The sequence below is a fragment of the Chiroxiphia lanceolata genome, chromosome 12 (genome assembly GCF_009829145.1).
Source record: "Chiroxiphia lanceolata isolate bChiLan1 chromosome 12, bChiLan1.pri, whole genome shotgun sequence".
NCBI lineage: Eukaryota > Metazoa > Chordata > Aves > Passeriformes > Pipridae > Chiroxiphia > Chiroxiphia lanceolata.
Window position 1 is genome coordinate 1 of NC_045648.1, and position 19,195 is coordinate 19,195.

Below are 19,195 nucleotides of genomic sequence, written 5' to 3' on the forward strand. Positions count from 1 at the left end.
ACCTTTAAAGGGGATCTTCAAAGTTGAAGATGAAGATTATAAATAAAAAGGAAATCAACTCCCTGCAGACTCAATCAGGGCTGTCAATTCACAAGAGGTTCTTAGTCCTCCTTCATGATACATTTGATATATTTATAGCACAGCGTGGGCATATACTGATACATAGCTACATCATTAAAAGTTGTACGTGCAGGTTTCTATTCGTTTCCCCTTTCGCAGAGGAGTTGCCAGCAGAAGTCAGTTACTTCCCATAAAATTTCTTATTCAGAAGAAAGATCAGAAGATTGACATTCACTTTTGCTCTGTCGAACAACTTCATGACAGCAACACCTTCATACTGCAGCTGCAAAAGATCCTGCCAAAGGGAATATCTTAATGAGTGAGGAATCCTCAAGAGCTTGTAGAGAATACAAAAGACCCTGTAATACTGTAGGATCTTGAGGAGGATCTATCAAAAAGTACATGGCATAAGATAGAAAAACAAGAGATTCATTAAAGATCCCACTCTTAGTGGGTGAAAAATAAAGTCATTCTAAGGCATTTAAGATCTTCATTTTTTTAAGCTGTGTTTGTTAAAAAAAAAAATTATGAAAGACAGTAGAAATAGAAGACCATTCTAAGAAAGCCAAACTTCACATATAGCCATCTCCAGCCTTTTCATTTGCACAGTAGCCATAAAGTTGTTGTAATATTTGGAAAGGGTTTTCCATGTGCCTAGTTGTATCATGTACCCATGAAACATTATGACATTCCACAGCATCACTTTCTAAAAGTTTTAGTCGTCAGACATCTCAGGGAGGTGGCTTAGAGCACTTCAGTCTAGGGCAGCAAAAGAAATGGCATCTCTGTCACTACGTATACAATGCCGATTCAATCTCTCGAGTGTTTATGTAGGCAGTATTTCCAGTCATACTTTGCTTTGTCAGCAATGCACCTGCACTGATTTATCTCAGCAATTAATTTCTTTCAGCAATCCCAATCTTGCAGGGAAACATGGTGGGTAGGATGCGGATATGTGTGTGATGTCAAATCTCTCATTGCTGTCCTCTCGGAACATCTAATTCATCTGCAAAGCAGTGCTACAAAAGCATAGTGGTATAGTAAACCATGTGCCCCAAAGGCGAGTGACCTTAGGTAGGTAGTCCCATGAACCAAGAAGTTCACGACCAGCTCTGACAAATTAGGAACTGGAATGAACCAGGGGAATCCTCAAAGCACACAACAGGTGAGAGGCAGCTCTCTGTCCCAGCAGCCAGTTAGGTGACACGAACTAACTGCAATGCAAGGTGTTTCTGCACACAATCTGTTTCGAGACACCTGAGGCATCCACAATTAATAAACCTAATGACAACCCAGATGGGTAGGGGATGGGTGAAGACAGAAATGCAAGAAGGGGACAAAGACACCAGGCATAACATACTGGCATGAGAGAAAGAATGAGGAACCATTCGGGAAAAGGTCAGTTGGCATACCTGTTCTAGTAGCCTGGCCTAAGTAATGGTTGAGGACACCTAAGAACTGTAAAGTATCTGATATGTGTAGGGTAGCCAGAAAGAATACCAATACACGATGACTGGCTGAAGCCATCACACCCAAGCCCAGCTGACCGCTGCCACAGACTCCCAATCTTTCTGCTGTAGCAGGAAAAAGTTGAAAATGAAAGTGTTTGTTTTGTGTGTGTACATGTAAATGCAACTAAGAATACAGTCTGACATCAGGCTTTCATTAGTGAAAGAAACAAAAAACAGCTTGAGTCCCCCATATGTGCTGCATCTGTTTCACCTGCAACAAATGGGTTATTCTTGGAAGCATCTTTCAGACTGTTCAGATAGAAACATGTCATTGCTATTTTCATGAAGAGTCTGGCAAGGGGAACTTACATGCTAGTATTAAATAGGACAGTTCTTACCTGATAATGTAACATAAAGGTTTCCATTTGTACCCCCATGAATTTTGCTTTTACCTCAAAATCTCCTACTTCTTCTGTTGGGCTTATTTCAAAGATCACATTTTTAAACCTATAAAATTTGAGAAATGAAAAATCACAGGGAGAGACTATATGAGATGAAATCTGAAGATAAATTTCTAACAATTCTACTCTTAACTCTTTATTCTATATTCCCATTTGGAATGAGACTGTAAAAGCCAACCAGACTCAATACAACAATGAATGGAAGCCTAACAGATTCTATGTCTGCTAGATCACAGCTTCACACAAGCGTAGCAGGATTTAGTATTTAGCTTGTGTAGTCTAAACAGTCTACTTTAGTGCTGCATATATCCATGCCTCATTTAGTACACAGAGTACATTATAAAAAAATTGAAAAATTTTTCAATTTGGGTGGAAAAAATTCTAGTAACAGGCAGCTTCTCTATTTTCCATAGAAGGTATACCAACTTCCAAAGGCCAGCAAAACACAGCTGGAGAAACTCAAGCTCGCATTTAAGCTGATTTTTGAACAGTGAAAGCTAGTAGCGATAGTAGCAATTCCCCCAAGAAGGTAACCTTCCATGACCGTGGGGGTGACTGAGAAGGGGTGGGTGGGAAGAGGATGTCATGTTTAAATCCCATTATACTTCTCAATCAACGAACTGCTTTGCTTCAGCCAGAAAAAGAAAACTGAAAAGTGATCATTATGCAAGGTTTCTTGGCCCTAGGGATGCCAGCCTAGATCATCAGAACAATTTCTTCAGCAACAATGCTAAAATTCCAACAACAAAACTGCAAGACAATCTGACACAATCTCAAACAGATCCCCGAATTTCTGTTTCTCAGCTATCGGCACCTACACTAGTTCTAAGAAATAGGTAAGAATTCAACATACCTATTTTCCTCTTCCTCCAAGAAAGGTTATTTAGCTCTAAAGAGTCTTAAAAAGATACTCACTGGTTACCTTGCAGGTCCTCAATCTCTAAAAGCACTCCCTTCTCATGAAGTCTAGCTGCTGTATATTTTAGAGAAATCTTTTTACTGTTTTTGCCTTTCATCTCACGAGGTTTCTTGGAGACTCTGGGGGAAAAAGAAAAAAATAAAACAACCAAATAAGAAGGTCAAACAAGTAAAGAGATTTTGAACAACAAACATCTAATCCTATTTGAAGGAGGAGACAGAATCAGTATAGCTAATGAACTGTGACTAATGCAGATGATAGATGATTATGTATTTATACTAGTGAGTTTATTTACAAAGCACTTGTAGCACAGATCAGACCTTTGATTTTCCACCATTAACCAATAATATGCTACAGGAGACAAAAAATAATATTAAAAAAACCAAAATCCTTCAAAAACATAACCACATGGTAATTCATAAAAAGCAGTACCACCTATCATTAGGCAAAAGGGGATCTAGTGACAACTGACATGGAGAAAGCTGAGATTACTCAACAACTATCTTGCCTCAGTTGTCACTGGCAATTACTCTTTTCACATTCCCGCATTTCACAGCACTTTCCTTTTTTTCCCCCAGAAAATCTGAATTGTCTAGCACTATAACAACTGATTGACTGCATTTGGCATAAAAGAGAGGACAATCTGTAATCAATGGTTTATTTGTATGTAACTACATTATTTTCATTCCCTGTTCCTAAAAACGACAGGCTGGCTGAGCAGCATGTGCATTATCTGGGCAACCTGCTTCATAGCCACTGGACTCTCTACACTCTCTTCTCCCTGACGGACCAAAAAGTCTTTCAAGTTTGTCTTTTTGATGCCATTCATGGCACTGACCTCTCCCTGTATTTTCCTACTGCTGCTGAGACCCTTTCCCTAAAACTATCACTGTGGCAAAAGAGCTTGGCCGACGACCTTTGAGCAGATGGCATTACAATTCTTCTTAGCAACACGTGCTTTCTGAAAGAAGCACTTCTAGGGCCATGGAACCACCCACTATAAATCATCGGGTTCGAGACCATCTAAGGAACCTGAAGGTGCACAAGTCCATGGGCCCTGATGAGATGCACCCTTGAGTCCTGAGGGAACTGGTAGAGGAAGTGGATAAGCCACTGTGCATCATATTTGAGAAAACGTGGCAGTCCAGTGAAGTTCCCACTGGCTGGAAAAGGCAAATAAGGAACACCTAGTGCACTACAGGCCAGTCTGCCTCACCTCTGTGACTGGTAGATTCTCCTGGAAACTATGCTAAGACACATGGAAAACAAGGAGGTGACTGATGACAGCCACTATGCCTTCACTCAGGTGCTTGGCAAATTTGGTGGCCTTCTATGACAGGTTACAGCATTTGTGGATGAGAGAAGAGTGGCTGACACCATCTGTCTGGATTTGTGAAAAGCATTTGACACTGCTGCACGACATCCTTGTCTCTAGATTGGAGAGACCGGATCTGATGGATGGACCGCTTGATGGATAAGGACTCGACTGGATAGTCGCACTCAAAGAATTGCAGTCAACAACTTCCCTGTGAGGGTGGCGAGGCCTTGGCACAGGCTGCCCAGAGAAGCTGTGGCTGCCCCATCCTTGGAAGTGTTCAAGACCAGGTTGGACAGGGCTTGGGGCAACCTGGTCTAGTGGAAGTTGTCCCTGCCCATGGCAGGGGGGTTAGAATGAGGTGGTCTTTAAGATCCCTTCCAACCCAAACCATCCCGTGATTATATGGTTCCCAGATACTTACTTGCCCTTGCTGGCCAGGTTATCCAAGCAGGTTTTTATGTAACTTTTGTAATAATCTACTTGTTCCCCATAAAATGTAGCTTTGGAGTTCAAGGCACTGTATGTCTGCTGCAGCTTCACCAGCTCTGCCTTTCTTCTCTGACGGTATCTACGCTGATTTCTGATATCCTACACCACAGAGAAAGACAGGCAGAGACTTTAACAGTCATTTGAGCTCTCCAGTTGCTCAGGCCCAGAGCACAGAGTATTTGAAACACATCGTTTGATTTTGCTTAGTCTTGCTTCATGCTACAAGCATCATTTTAGGAGTCACAGTTGCTTCTCTGTGATGACTATTTGTGGAACTAACCAACTAGTACAACACAGCAGTACATTTGAACCTTTTGTTGCTTTCTCAAACTTCAATGCTGTCCTAGTTGCAATGACTAGAGTGGGCACCGACAGCACATGATATAAAGGAAAGCAGTATTTTTGTCACCACTGGGTAGGGAAACTATCTTACAAATCATGACTATAACCATAGCAGCACACAGACTTGGTTATTTTCTTTTGTTAGTCAGCCACTAAGCATCAGCTGCCTTAATACCCGAACAAAAAATACCATGTATTTGTCGACTCCTATTTTAATTTTTGATATATATTATCCATAGTATGATTAATTCTAATCAGATCCCGAAAGGCAATTATTTAGTTGGTTTACTTACGTAACATTTCCCAAATAGTTTTCTAGTAAACATGTGATATAAAATACATTGTCACTGTAGCAATGTACAACAGTATTGGATTTTTCCTTAGCTCCCCCCTACTTAGCATTCAGGTATTCCCGAATGGGTACATTTAAATAAAAATAACAGATAGGATGTCTTAAAGTTATGGGCAAAACTTCCTTAGGTGAACAAGTTTGTAAAGGTACTACTTCAAATAGCGAAAAGGAGCAGAGAAAAAGACCATTCATCAGGACTTCCCCTCCAGGCTATTAAGCTTTTCCTTACAGTACCCGAGAACCTGGCAAGACAGTCATTTGAGAGAACAGAAACGTCCTATAAAGGACTTCCCAGATGCCAAAGAGGTGGAAATGCTGCAACAAAAGGTAGGTTTGAACTAGCTACTACAAACTTTACTCCTCCTGAAAACTCAGGCCAGTTTCACAACACTGCAAACTGTGGGGAAATTCCATTATGATTACTAGGAAACCACCAAATGGTATACTACCTTTGCAATGTCATTGATTAGTTCCTGGTATTTATTTTTGGCATTCACTGTCCCCAGTTCTGTCAACTTCTTCAGGCCTGCCTTGATTTTATCTTTTTTTTCTTGAAGATTCAAGTTGCCATCTTCCTTTACAGAGACAGATTTTTTCATCTTATCAGGAGTCTTAGCATCACGAATGGCCCGTTTCTGCATAGCTCTATGATGGTCCGCTTCCTAGAAGAAAAACCCAGAAAATTACAAAGTTCATAAGCAGATCGGCTTTAAAGTAACAAAGAAGCAGAAACAGATTGTCTGACCTCAAGCATAACACAGGACAAAGAGTTTTGCTCTGTGACTCCTGTACTGACTCCAATGAATGCATTTTGATGAACATATTCCACACATGGGAACCAGCAGAAGCCTACCTGCCTTCTAAAACGGTCTTCTAGATAAACACATTCTAGTAACTATCGGAGGAGTAAGATTCACACATACAGTTTACTTCCATTATATACCCTCCTTACTGTTATTACACCCTGCTCCACCATCAGTGGAGACAGCTTCACTGCAACACATAAATGGAGATTCCTATGTATACCCACATATATCTAGATAGATGGCAATTTTCTAGTCTAAAACTAATGCAGATAAACAACTTCATACTTGCTCTGAGGTAGCTGAAGTTTCCAAGATTTCGGTCAGCGTCTCCCCTGGTTGGAAGCGGATTACATCAACAATTAAACGTTTTGTGCTGCAAAGAAATCAAGAATAGGAGAAAAAACTTTAAACTGAAAGACAGTCAATACTGTTCTATTCTGCAACAATACCAATGTTATTGATTTACCTAAAGTCAGATTAACACTGGATGAGCACTCAGGTAGTCTTAGGCTAGATCAGACTTTTTTGACTTCACTTTTTTGACAGTGAATCACTGGAAACCAGTTCCCTGAAAGGTTCCTCTATGTAATACATAAAGTTTGCTCTTAGGTACTCCCTTGAACAGAAAGGACGTTACCCCACATATTCCAAGGTAACCCCAGTACTGCCACGTGGACTGCAGAAGCTGCATCAAGGTGAAAGATAAAGGAGGTAGCAGCCACGGCGAATTTGTGCAACCAGAAAAGGTCTATACTATTATCCGGGCAGAAGTGCACTTCAGTGCTTTATAACAGGTGTCAAAAAACACAAAAGGGTTATTTTCTTATATGCACGGTAACAGAGACAAAGCAGATCCCTGACTCCAATCTGGCGATAGACAGGGTCATTCCTTGATCTCAGCTGGTATATAATCACAGTCAGTGGATACTCTGAGGCACTTCTGTCCTTGAGCCACACAATGAAATCAAATAGCTTCTTCAGTACTTTGCCATCAGGCTGGAATTATTTCTGACATCACACAAAGTGCCTCCCACACACACCTTTCTCATCATCCACAACTTAGATGACTACCAGTGCATCTGGTAAATCTTCACTTTTGAAATCAATGTCACCTTCTTCCAGTGGGTAGGAAAATACTGATGCATCTTTTAAGAAGCCCAGTTAAAGTTATTTTTGGAGACAAAATTTTCTTCTGGGAGATCATTATTCTGTCTAGGTCAAGGGCAAGCTGACCTGAAGAATTTTCAATTAAACTATCTAGCATCTGAGCAGGAATGCATCAGAGTGGGTAAATATGCATCTGAATGTCAGGTCACTGCTCTATACATCTCAGGGATTTGTTTAAAATTTGCCAAGAGTCAATATTAGTACAAAGTTCTCCAGAATAAAGAGTCTGGCAATTATTAAATCCCTGACAGTCCATTGCTCTCTTTCCATTAGACTAGTAACATCTATATTTCTCAAAAAGGCCATTAGTCTTCATCTATTAAGTGGTGCCACAGCATTGAAAAGGATATGGCTACAAGCTCGGTGTATTTGGAGTAACAGTCCCACTTTTGTTTAAATTATGCCTCATTTATCTTCTTTTCACCTGCAGATTAACTGTGAAAGTTCTGGTTCCTCCTTCTTTTGAGAAACATAGTTAACCCTTACTTACTTCAACAGAATTGTCCTTGCATCCACCTCTGCATTCTCATCACCAGGAACATCAAATTTGTTAGTGAGTGTGAGAGAAACCTCAGTCTTTGCTAGCATTTCCCTGCTGGGGTCATTAACATTGCCAGACCCTTCCCCTGTCAAGCACAAAGAGTTTATAGATTAAATCACATTCTTTACGTTCTTGACTGCTAGAGCTTTGTAATTTTTCCCTATATTACAGATTAGAGAAAAACTAGACTGCTTCCTGTACTATCAAAAGGACACTATAAAAGCCAAAACTAACTTTTTAAGACATCATCTTGAACACGTTACAGACTTTTTCTTAACAAATCTGAAAGAAGGTTACTGAGGAGAGTAGCTGAACTGCCAAGAATCCTTTTGAAATAAAAATATGGTGACATGCCTATGTCCACGTTCTCATTAGAATGAATCTTCCAAGCTAAGAGCAAAGCTGTTGTTGGTAACTAAGATTGTAATCTTCTACTAAGCAAAGTAAGCTATCTTGTCAAAAAGAAATTTTCCTGCTCTAACTTGCACCAGAACAGTTATTAGGAAGTTTCCCCCTGTTTCTTAAAAGGCTGCAGAAAGATTAAACTCTGACATATTAACCACAGCGATAGAATACACACAGGAGAAATTAAATGGGGGAGGAGGGCAAGTTCTAGCTAAACCCAAGGTCTAGGTTTGCTCAGATAACACTTTGTTATGTTCTGTTCTTTGCCAGTGCCTGGAAGAAAATGTGCTAGCAATCACTCCTTTAAAAGGTTCCAACCTTTTTCATCAAGTGACTTCAAGGTAAGCGTTTGCTGTCAAAGCATCCTCTCCAAAAACTATGCCTGTTTGCCTCCCTCCTCCCTACTAGATTTCAAACTTCAAATAGCTGCAACGTAGTCATCAAGGTGAGGTGAGGGGGGTGGGGAGAAGAGAAAGAACCCCTGTTTTTTTCAGGGCAATAAATTCTGCCGAGATAATATGCTGCAACAAATCTGCTGTTGATTTTTAGAGCGCGTCCTCCCAAACGACCTGTGATGATTGCTTATACAGTTTCTTTACTGCGCTTTAAGTCATTTAAGGTAATAACATGTATTTCTTAAGCAAAATAAACTAGACCACCTATTAAGGACTCAATTGTAGGAACCTCTCCGAGATCGTCCAGCAGCTCGTGAATCGGATCATTGTGCTCAGGAGCAATTGCATCTTGATGGTCTAAGAGCAACTAAATGAACAGAAAAAACAATTATGTTGTTAACAGTACATCCTTTTCTAGACAGTAAAATTTCATTACTCTAAGTTAATATCTTTTAGAAAAAAAATCTTATTTCACTAAACTCCAAAGCATCAACATTAACATTCAAAGCTGTGCCAATATCACACACTTAAATGATTTCAAAAGAAACTTAGTGAAGCCATAATAAATTACTTGATTCTATAAATCAACAAGCTCTCACCACTACAAATCGAGACAACTTTCAGCCTTGTATTCGGTAACTTTGTGCTTCAGCCAGAAGCAGTATTTTCTTTGTAAGCACTGCTTATAAAGAGCAACTTGTGACTAATGTATACTTACAGTGTGTGTATTGATGATTTCACCAATAGAAATATAAATAACCGGTTTAGTGAGAGTCACCAGGTCAGAATATTCATCAATATTAAACTTATCCTGCAATTCAGGAACCTCACAGGCAGCCTGAAAAAGACGTCTTCAAAACAAAGAAGAGAAGAACAGCATGACACTAAGCGTGATGTGATGTATCAAGAGCATTAACTCCCCATGACCATCTCAAGTATAGTCTCTCCTCTTTAAACTATGGCACATTAGGACACACTACAGTTTGTCACCTTTAGTTTAACACATTAGAACCAACCTAGCAAATTTAATTATTGACACTGGCCATGCTGACATATGCGCATTTTCCGTATTGACAGGGCTGGTCTATAGCTTCAGTCACCTTGTTCACACATCCTCGTGCTCCCACCGCATTATCACCCCTTGCCCCTAGCAAACTCTGGCTACTTTTCTTCCAAAACATGAGACGTATAAGATGACAACTCTTGAACAAAAGATCACTTCAACTCCATGAACAGATAAGTGCACCACTAGATTTCAATGTGGAACTAGGGTTCGCATGGGACATAAGAATGTATGTCCATGCTGGTTGCCCATGTCCAAAGTACCACAATAAGTAAGTGCAAAACCAACCTTTATTCTGGAAGCTCTTAAATCGAAACACTGGACTTTGCAATCCCATTAACATACAATGTATTGCTCATAAATTCCAGGTACATGTTTTATCATTGTCAATGACGCTTATTATGGCAGTGAAATCTCTTACTTTCAACAGACATTTGACAGAGATAGAATCTATTATATTCAAAATTCATAATTTTCCTTTAATACTTCCAATGTTACCCTCTGCCAAACTTCCCAACTTAATTAGCTAAGGTCTAATACCTGAATTTCTGGTATGACTGCAACAGGTATTCATTAATGATGCTTAGATGAGCATTGTCTCCCATGAACATCTTATTGGATGCAGCATGCTGCAACATCTTTGCAATGGAACCAAGGTTTCTACGTTGATCTGTGGTCAGCTGACCTCCAGCTGAAAGGTCAATGATGTCAAATGCATCTGGTGCGACAATGGCTGGATTCATGTAGCGGTAATAGAGTAAGTTGCCAACAATCTGGGAAAAGTTGAGTAGAGAAGAAACGCATCAATAAACAATAGTACAGGACGCAACTGGATTTTAGTGAAACTAATCTGTGCTTTGACAAAATTATTTTCTCATAAGCCAGAAGACCCTTCCCATACAAAGGTTCTGCTGTGCTGCTGTACAGAAACACATACCATCCCAAAGAATCTACAGTGTAAAAAAAAAATATCATTAAGATGCAATAGGACGGTCAACACAAAAAGGAAAGACTGAGCACTGCTAGTCGCAGGACAATACAGCAGCAGATATTCCTACGCATAAAGGTTTAGAACTTAAAACTTATAAAAACGTATGGATAGGAGATATTAAAAGTTACCAATGGACTACTGATAAGAGCATGAGACAGTCTGTCAGGAGAATTAAATGTAATTGAGTTAGTCAAACAGAGGGCAGAACGATCACAGTATAGAGGAATCTGATAATGCAGTTTCAATATGGAGCAAGAGCTAATACTTAGAGGAGCGTGCAGCATTGGCTGCCATCTCTGACAAAGAAAAAAGGCTGAGGAAGAACGGCAGACCAAGAAGTTAAACTGAGGAAATTACTTTCCATTTATTCTCCAAAGCCCTTTTCTCTTTCAGAATAATTCTTCTATAAGCCGCAACATATTCAGGGACAGACCTCCAGTTAGTGAGTAACCGAGAAAACATTTTATCCAGAGATAAGGAACTCAGAAGTACAGAAGATGAATGGCATTTGACACTTCAAAAATCCAATTTACCTAGTCAAATGTGAGCAGCAATAAATTTCAAGGAACTGCAGATAAAGATTATCACATTATCCATATGCTCACAAAGATAATTCTAACCTGTATTTGATATTTAGCCAAAAGTAATTCCAGCAATGAAACAGGAATTAACCCAACATGCTGATTTACAGCGATAGTTCTCACATCACATGCTCATTTGCAGAAGAAGGTCACTGAGTCTTGGCTTCACCTGCTTGCCATGTGACTTAAATGCACAGAAGAGACTGGGGTCTGAACAAACAGCTGAAAACACAGAGAAAAAAAATCCAGCTGTTGCTAAGCAGTCCCAGAAATTAACAACTGCTTTCAGCGAGGTCATGTTTTTCACAACTGTTTCATGCAAGCCTCCGCTGTACTCTCACAGATTATGCCATGGGATGGTAACAGTCAAAGCTGTTTACTACTAGTAATAACAAAATACATCTGTGAAAGAAACTGAATTAATAACTTTCAAACTTGCAGGGCAAAAAGAACAGTATATCACATGGGTATCTTTGGTTGCCAAAAAAAAATCTAAAAGAAGTTATTGCACAAAACTGCAGTTTTGACTTTCATATGGACAGTTACATTGTTTCCACGAGGATTAACAAAAACCGCAGTTTTCCACCTAAATTTACAGATGGAAGAAATTAATTCACCTGCATAGAAAGAATCGATGTCTCAAAATGGGAAAGCACAGAACTAGAAGAGAGAAGAAAACAGCATTCAGATTGGTAATTATTTTGTAATGAAGTAGAGGCAGAGAAGTTTAAAGAGACGTTTCAAGTATTCTAAGAACCAAACTTTGTTTTATTAAAAAGTAAAGCATTCATGTGCACAAAGGCCTTCACAACTACTAAAAGTCATAAAACCAAAGAAATTTCAATGAAAATCCCAAAGCTATACTCATCTGAGAGCACCTTCTATTAGGATCCTTTTAGTTCTCAAAATTAACTGAAATACAAAATACAAAACTGACTAGATATCACGGGAAGTGACTCTCTACATATTGCTGTCGAACTATCCTAGAACGTTACAGAGAGGGGAATTAGGAATATCAGAATTTTGCATATAGACTTTTTGACTTGTCTCATTAAGGAAGGAGCAGCTGGCTATGATCATACTAGTAAAGCCAAGGTTTGCAACAGTAACCCAAGTCAAGAAACCAAAAGGATCAAATGCCCAAGATGTTTAAAGCAAAGCAAAAGCAACAGGATACCGCCTTCTAAACAATGTACTATATCTCGAGTGATGTATATGAAGCTAACACCAATATCCTGATGTGAAATATTTTCTATCTGCAGAGGTAAATAAATGAGCTTTATACAGGTTTACATGCACTCCTCTCCACACATATAGCCAAGAAGAGAAAAGAATGGGATGCGCTTGCCACAGCCAATTTGGATGACAATTATTCACAAGGGTGTTCAGATCCTCACCTTCAGAAGCTCATCCTCGCCAGCATCAGGAAACTTCTCGTGCAGGGAGTCTTTCAGGACCTTAGCGATGAAACGCATTCCATAACTTTGAGAGAAAGAAAAGGTCAAGTCAGACTGCTGCAAGCAGGAACCTGCCAACAACTCAAGGATAATACTGTGGGTACATCAGACTCACGGGATTTTGTCCACTGAACTAACTATGGCAGACAGGAACTTGTCTGTCACTGTCCTCATATTTCTGATTGAGGCATCCAGGCGCGTCTTCACCTCTTCGTGACTTAGTGCTTGTTCAGACGTAACATCGTACGGCAGTTTGCTATTTGAAAAAGTCAAACATATAAAGGTGAATATTACTCAGGCTAGCATGTTTCAAGAATTTATAGCTTGACATAGAAACAAGTTTATATTCACTGACAAGAGCTGTGCATTGCCTTTAATTAACCTCTCAGGCACTGTGAGAAATGAAATTTTTTCCTTTTACTTCCTTTACTTTCCCTTGCAATGGTCACTGCGAGAAAAGACCCAGCTAACTCAAAAGCAAATCTTTCTTACAGCGTGCACATTAGGCAAAAAAAGCACCAACCGTAACACACAGTGGTACTTCAGACTGCAAAGAGGTGAAAAAGAAAGCTACACCTTTGAGTATTAAGATGATAAAAACTTGGACACAAGCAGAACTTAGAACAGCATCCATAAAATCAATATAACATGCGATTGGTGGGAAACTGTACCAAATTAATCGTTACATTTTTTTCAATCAGTTGAAACTACTGCATAGAATTCCAGTGAACACAGATGGACAAAGCTGATAATTCATAAAAGCATATCCTAAATCTCATGTACAGAGAAGAATATGAACACACATCTTCGCCTGCACAAAGTGTACAAAGATATATGACTGCAGATATGCTTCAAGTGGAGAAACTCACTCATCTGTATGGCTTTTACTTTTTTTTTTTTTTAAGAATGCTAAAAAAACCCCAATAACACAATAGAAACCTCCAGTTCTAGCAAATCACAAGCATTGGAAGAAGAAGAAAACAAAATGACACAAAATCATGTAGCGCAATGCAATTGTCATCAATGGCCAATATTAACTAGAAAGATTTCAGGACTAAGAGAATTGCAATGTCATGCTTTTTGCCAGCAAAAGAGGTTTTGTTGGTTTGAAAATAGTACCTGTTTGCAAAGGCTATATATATGACATGAACACAGACTGACGTGAAGAGATTCTCAAATACCTTTTCTTACCATGAATTCTTTTAGGTTAGAGGGCATCTCATAGCTAACTATCAAGTCAACATAGGAGAACACCAAAGAGCATTTCTTCTTCCATCTCCTAATGACATTCCCTTTCAATACTGTCACAGCACCATCACCGCAGTATGATCTTTAGAATCCTTGGATGAAAGCCGTCTTGAGGAGACTAAAAGCCAGTATCAGTTGGATAGATGCATGCAACGGAGCGAAGGATGGTTTTGAATGATTAACCAAGCAATGCAAAGCAGCTAAGCGATATTTAGAAAAATACAGTATTAGCAGGTCCCATACCTGGCCTCTCCAGTTTGAGACTCCATCTGGTTAACCCACGACTTGTAAATATCCACCGGATCAGTTTTGATATTAAGTGATTTGTCATCAATTATTTCCTTCACAACCGGTCCCAGGATCTGCCTCAAGGCATTCTGACCGCGAGCACCACGGTTGAAACTTACCACCATCTTAATAACAGTAGGATTCCCAGTCACAATTTCATGTATCTGGTCTACTTTTGATCTGAAAAAGAAAGAATCTACGTGAAATATGAGGTATGCATAACTCTGTCAGTGCCTACATCTCCCTGGACTACTATTCCAAGTATGAATTTAAGGGCAAAAAAAAAAAATCTTCTTTAGAAGTTGTTACTTGTTTCAGGGTATATACCATCTTCATGCTTTAAAAGCATTCCCAAAAATACTTAAAGAGTAGTTCCTCAAAAATTTCATTGAGCATTCTTCCTCACAGCAAGTTATGCTGCTCTGCATTGTAAAGAACTGAAGTCATATAACACCGAGCTCCTAAGGCCTAACCAATCTAACAAAACATGTCTGAAGAGAGCCTGAGTTTCTAACAATGACAGGAAATAGAAATGACAAATAATAAAGCCTCTTGTTTTCAGACTCCTCATCAGCTTCTGGGAACCCAAAAAGCTTGGATTTAGCTCTCTCCCTAGCTTGTAAAGCCTGAGTTTGCAGTTTGTTGGAGGTGTTTATAATCAGACACCGGAGAATTGAGATTAGACTGAATTTTACTATGACTGCATCAGATCAAAAGTAGCTGCCATGTTGAGCAGCGAAGTCTTGACTGAAGTAAAAAGCCCTCATCCTCAATGGACATACTCGATTCTTCTGATATAGACTACACTAAGAGATATGAAATGGGGAGAGGACAGTGAAGGGACAGATTAGCATTTCTGCATATTAGCACGAGACTTAACATGAAAACTGCCTCAATTTGAGAAATTGCCAAAACTGATTCAACAGCAAGAATGCGCTATATTGCTACCACATACTTGATCTCTTCCTGCAGTGCTGTTTGGAAAAGTCGCAACAACAGGTATTCCTCTCTTTGATTGGATGCATAGTTATACAGTGTGAAGATGACAGAATCCATGAACTTTGTGGATTTGTTTTGAGGCATCTGAAAAATCAGCTTGGCCAAGTAGGTTGGGTTAGTCTACAACAACAAGAAAAATTACTTAGTGTGCATCTCCCCATCAGTGTTGCCGAAAACTAAGGTAGTTCAAAACAGTTGCCAGTTGGACTTCATGACCTTAAAGGTATTTTCCAACCTTAACGGTTCTATGAAAATGACAGCGCATAAGCAAAGACTGTGCTAAGACACATAAGCCTCCATGACAAGAGGTTACTGAGCAGTGTACAAAGTTTCTTACCTGAAGTAGGTAGAACAGATGCTGATAGGCTTCCAGCTTTTCTCTCTTCTCTTTGCTCAATGCTTTCAAACCTCCTCTTTGTTTGTTCAGCATCATCATGTCAGAGAGCTGTTCCTTGTTCTTCTTGGTAAGTTTTTTGCTGTGAGAAACAACATCCTGGAAAGAAAGAATAGGTATAGATTCCACTCTAAGAAGTTTCTAACAGGCAATATTGGAAAACAGTTGCATCTGAGAGTCCACTTCTCTTGGATGTAGAAAGGCAGGGTCAAGGTATGCCTGGGGTTATTAAAGTGAAGCATTATTTGCTAAGACAGCAGTTTCTCTGGGCTTACAACTTAAAACCCCTGTTCCATACTTAGTTGGTTCACTGCCTCTACATACTCAGATGGCAATGGCATTTTTCACTGCAAGCATCAGTCAAGCACTGCAGCTTCCTTCCAAGATAAATTTTGGTACACCAATGGAGATTTTGCATAGGGAGAAGCCTACAGTACCGAAATCCAGGACCACACAAAAAGCTGACCAGAACTTCAGCTTGAAGAAGAGGTAATGTTGTATCAGCAAGAGTCTTTTTTGGTTTTTTGGTGTCAAGTGATAGAGGGGGGTTTTCTTTAACCAACAACCAACCAAATGGCACAAGTATGTCTCCTGCCTCCAAAGTCACCCCCCTTGCTGCAAGCTTGTGGTATGTGACTTGTTTAACCACAAAGGAGCAACAAAACAGAGTTATCAAAGCATTCAAACACAAAATCTGTTGCATTTATTAGATCAAGAAAGTCTGGTGTTTGCCTTTTTTAGCTTCAGGTCTTGTTTCTTCTCCTCCTACAGTTTTTTTCCTAGGGATGCATACTAAATTAGTGGAATGGACTAAGAATGTATTGGGAGTAAAAACTGCAAGTCTGGGGTAATGTTTTCTACTGGGTTTGAGCAACTGACATCTGCAGCCAGAAGCTCTCCATGCTAACTACCACTGGGCTCAATTCAATCTGTAGCTGGTCTCCCATAAGCACATTTCTTACCTGCAGCGTAATTTTGTTTTTCACTAGCAGCCCAATTTTGATGTCCATGAGATTGAGGTCATTTTCCAATTGCTGATTGGATCGGATCAAGGTTACAACTTCCTCACGCAGTTTCATTAGCTCAAGCTCCTCCTGAAAATCTTGGTCACTCTGATCGAGCAAATGGACAAATTTCCGAACCACAGTCATAGGTGGGTTTTCAGCATTAACTAAAAACAGGCAAGAAAAAAGAAACATCAAGGGATGGTAAACAGAAGTAAATATATGCCTTATCTACGTTTAAACAGCACATCAAGGAGCATCCAGAACTAAATTAGTACCAGTAAGTCTAAACAGCTTCTGACATTTTTTCATTTCTTGTTTAAGAAAATCATAAGAGAAGCAAAGAAGAACAAAGTCAGTATCAGCACAGGCTAAGTCCACACTGTCAAAGCTAACTGCAAACCTATACTTCTAGATATCAGCAGAAAAAGCAACAGCTAGAATCAAGTTTTCCTTCAGCCTCAAGAACTACCTACTTTCTGCACTGCCCTACCAAAGGTTCATCCCAATCACTCCTCAAAACTGTCTTGATGTTATAGATCACACAACCAACATCATGTTAGTTGACGAGAAGTTTGACGCGACCCAGCAACGTGCACTTGCAGCCTAGAAAGCCAACTGCATCCTGGGCTGCATCAAAAGCAGCATGGCCAGCAAGTCAAGGCAGGTGATTCTCTCCCTCTACTCCGCTCTCGCGAGACCCCACCTGGAACACTGTGTTCAGCTCTGAGGCCCTCAACGTAAGAAGGATGTGGAGCTGCTGGAGCGAGTCCAGAGGAGGGCTACAAAGATGATCAGAGAGCTAGAGCATCTCTCCTATGGAGACAGGCTGAGAAAGCTGAGGAATCTCTTTTATGATTCTATGATCCTTCGCAAACAGAGATTCGAGGCACATCAGTTTTATCCTCTTGGCAATACTTACTGAGGGTTTTGTAGTCTTCTCGTGCTTTGTTCGCTCGGATGAAGGCCTGGATTTTTACAACATCATTTATCTAGGATTTAAAAAACAAAAAAACACTTGACATCATTCTGGAAAGAGTACAAAAGTCAGGTGCAGAATACATTTAACAAGATAGCCTCTTACATGGTTTCTGAAATACTGCAGACGATCTCTGTAACGTCTTCTGGCTTGATACATCCTGGTCATTGATTGAATCTATTAAAGGGTAACCAAAACACTCAGATAGAAACTTTTCTTACAAAGTTCACTACCCAAAAGGTTTATCAAAAAAGTCAGCAGGGTCCCAGCACTACCTTTACTACTTGGTCCTTTTGTGCTCGCAGGTAATCCAAACGGCTTTGATATGCCTTCCTTTGCTTGTAGCCGCGCCACTGAGACTGAAAACAAAACAGGCACGCTCACTTTACTTTTCTAATTAAGGAGAAGTAGTTACAAATCTGAGTTTCTTTCTGTTCCTCAGCTTCTGACTTCCCTTTTGGTTAAATAAAACATGAGGGAGACATGCTTGTCTTATCAAGACATACATTCTGTGAGGCATTTAACTGTTTTCCCAACTGCAGTCATGAGAGACTTGAGATTACCCCATGAAGATTCTGGGCCTTCTGAAACACAGTTAGGGATCAAGGATATAGCAAAACAGTCAATTTGACAGAAACTGTTCTACAAGAGGATCACGTGTTACATGCTGCTGCCGGTGAGAACAGGGATGTAACATTTTAAGCCTTCAGAGCAGATCACTGCTATCGACACTTGGAAGAGAAGTTAGGCAAAGGGCTGGACTACACTTAAAGGGACAGAGTGTTATTTTAATGAGCTAGGAGTCGGTTTGGAGGTTTTGTTAAACATACAGGTAGAGGATGTGTTACTTAAGCAGAAACAAACATACACTGCTCAAATAATAAAATGGTAATAGGGTGCAAAGCAACTATTTCATTTGCATGCGTTTCAGTTACAACACCACAGAAAGGGTGTTTTTGTTGCTGTCCTGCAAATTTCCAAAACACTGAAACTTGTTAAAAAAATAATAGGTAAAGTTTCCTCAAATAAGTTTTTCTCTCTCCAATCCTGTGTGAGAAGATTTTACTGACTATACATGACACGTAAAAGCAAATAATATACCAAAGCTCACTGGCAAAGGAAATGCCTTTAGATAATTTACAAAATGAGGCAAAGACAATTGTGTGCAGAGAACAAGTTTCAAACATAATTAAAGGATATCATTACCTGAATGCAAGTGATTGCTGGGACTTGTTTCTTCAAAAAATTCATTCTTGAGTTGAATTCCTGGCGAACAAGATACCCTCGACAGCAAGCCTGAAGTTTCATAATCAGGTTCTCATTGGCCAGCCACAACTGCTCTCGGTTGTATGCTGCAGTGACTCCAGATATGGTGCTCTGAATTCATGTTATGATAGGAAGAAGAGTTAGAAAAAGAAAACAGAGATACAAAAAGAAAGATGTTACATGAGCTTTCCACTTTGTGCTTACAAGAAAATTCAAAGC

The 19,195-nt window shown here is 39.7% G+C and overlaps 1 protein-coding gene across 1 annotated transcript in view; it reads right to left on the bottom strand.

The window, feature by feature from the left end:
* Positions 1-2: 2 nt before the first annotated feature.
* IQGAP1 (IQ motif containing GTPase activating protein 1) overlaps positions 3-19,195 on the bottom strand; it is a 53,291-nt gene continuing 34,098 nt past the window's right edge. Inside the window, exons 19-38 of the mRNA XM_032699693.1 lie at positions 18,917-19,087; positions 17,986-18,069; positions 17,816-17,887; positions 17,654-17,723; positions 16,690-16,898; positions 15,671-15,826; positions 15,290-15,453; positions 14,290-14,514; positions 12,914-13,054; positions 12,739-12,823; positions 10,310-10,542; positions 9,425-9,557; positions 8,971-9,073; positions 7,856-7,991; positions 6,484-6,571; positions 5,842-6,054; positions 4,631-4,797; positions 2,888-3,010; positions 1,910-2,018; positions 3-355 (exon numbers count right to left, since the gene is read on the bottom strand). Of these exons, the coding sequence (XP_032555584.1) occupies positions 242-355; positions 1,910-2,018; positions 2,888-3,010; positions 4,631-4,797; positions 5,842-6,054; positions 6,484-6,571; positions 7,856-7,991; positions 8,971-9,073; positions 9,425-9,557; positions 10,310-10,542; positions 12,739-12,823; positions 12,914-13,054; positions 14,290-14,514; positions 15,290-15,453; positions 15,671-15,826; positions 16,690-16,898; positions 17,654-17,723; positions 17,816-17,887; positions 17,986-18,069; positions 18,917-19,087 (2,796 nt within the window). The 3' untranslated portion in view covers positions 3-241. The remainder of the gene's footprint in view (positions 356-1,909; positions 2,019-2,887; positions 3,011-4,630; positions 4,798-5,841; positions 6,055-6,483; positions 6,572-7,855; positions 7,992-8,970; positions 9,074-9,424; positions 9,558-10,309; positions 10,543-12,738; positions 12,824-12,913; positions 13,055-14,289; positions 14,515-15,289; positions 15,454-15,670; positions 15,827-16,689; positions 16,899-17,653; positions 17,724-17,815; positions 17,888-17,985; positions 18,070-18,916; positions 19,088-19,195) is intronic.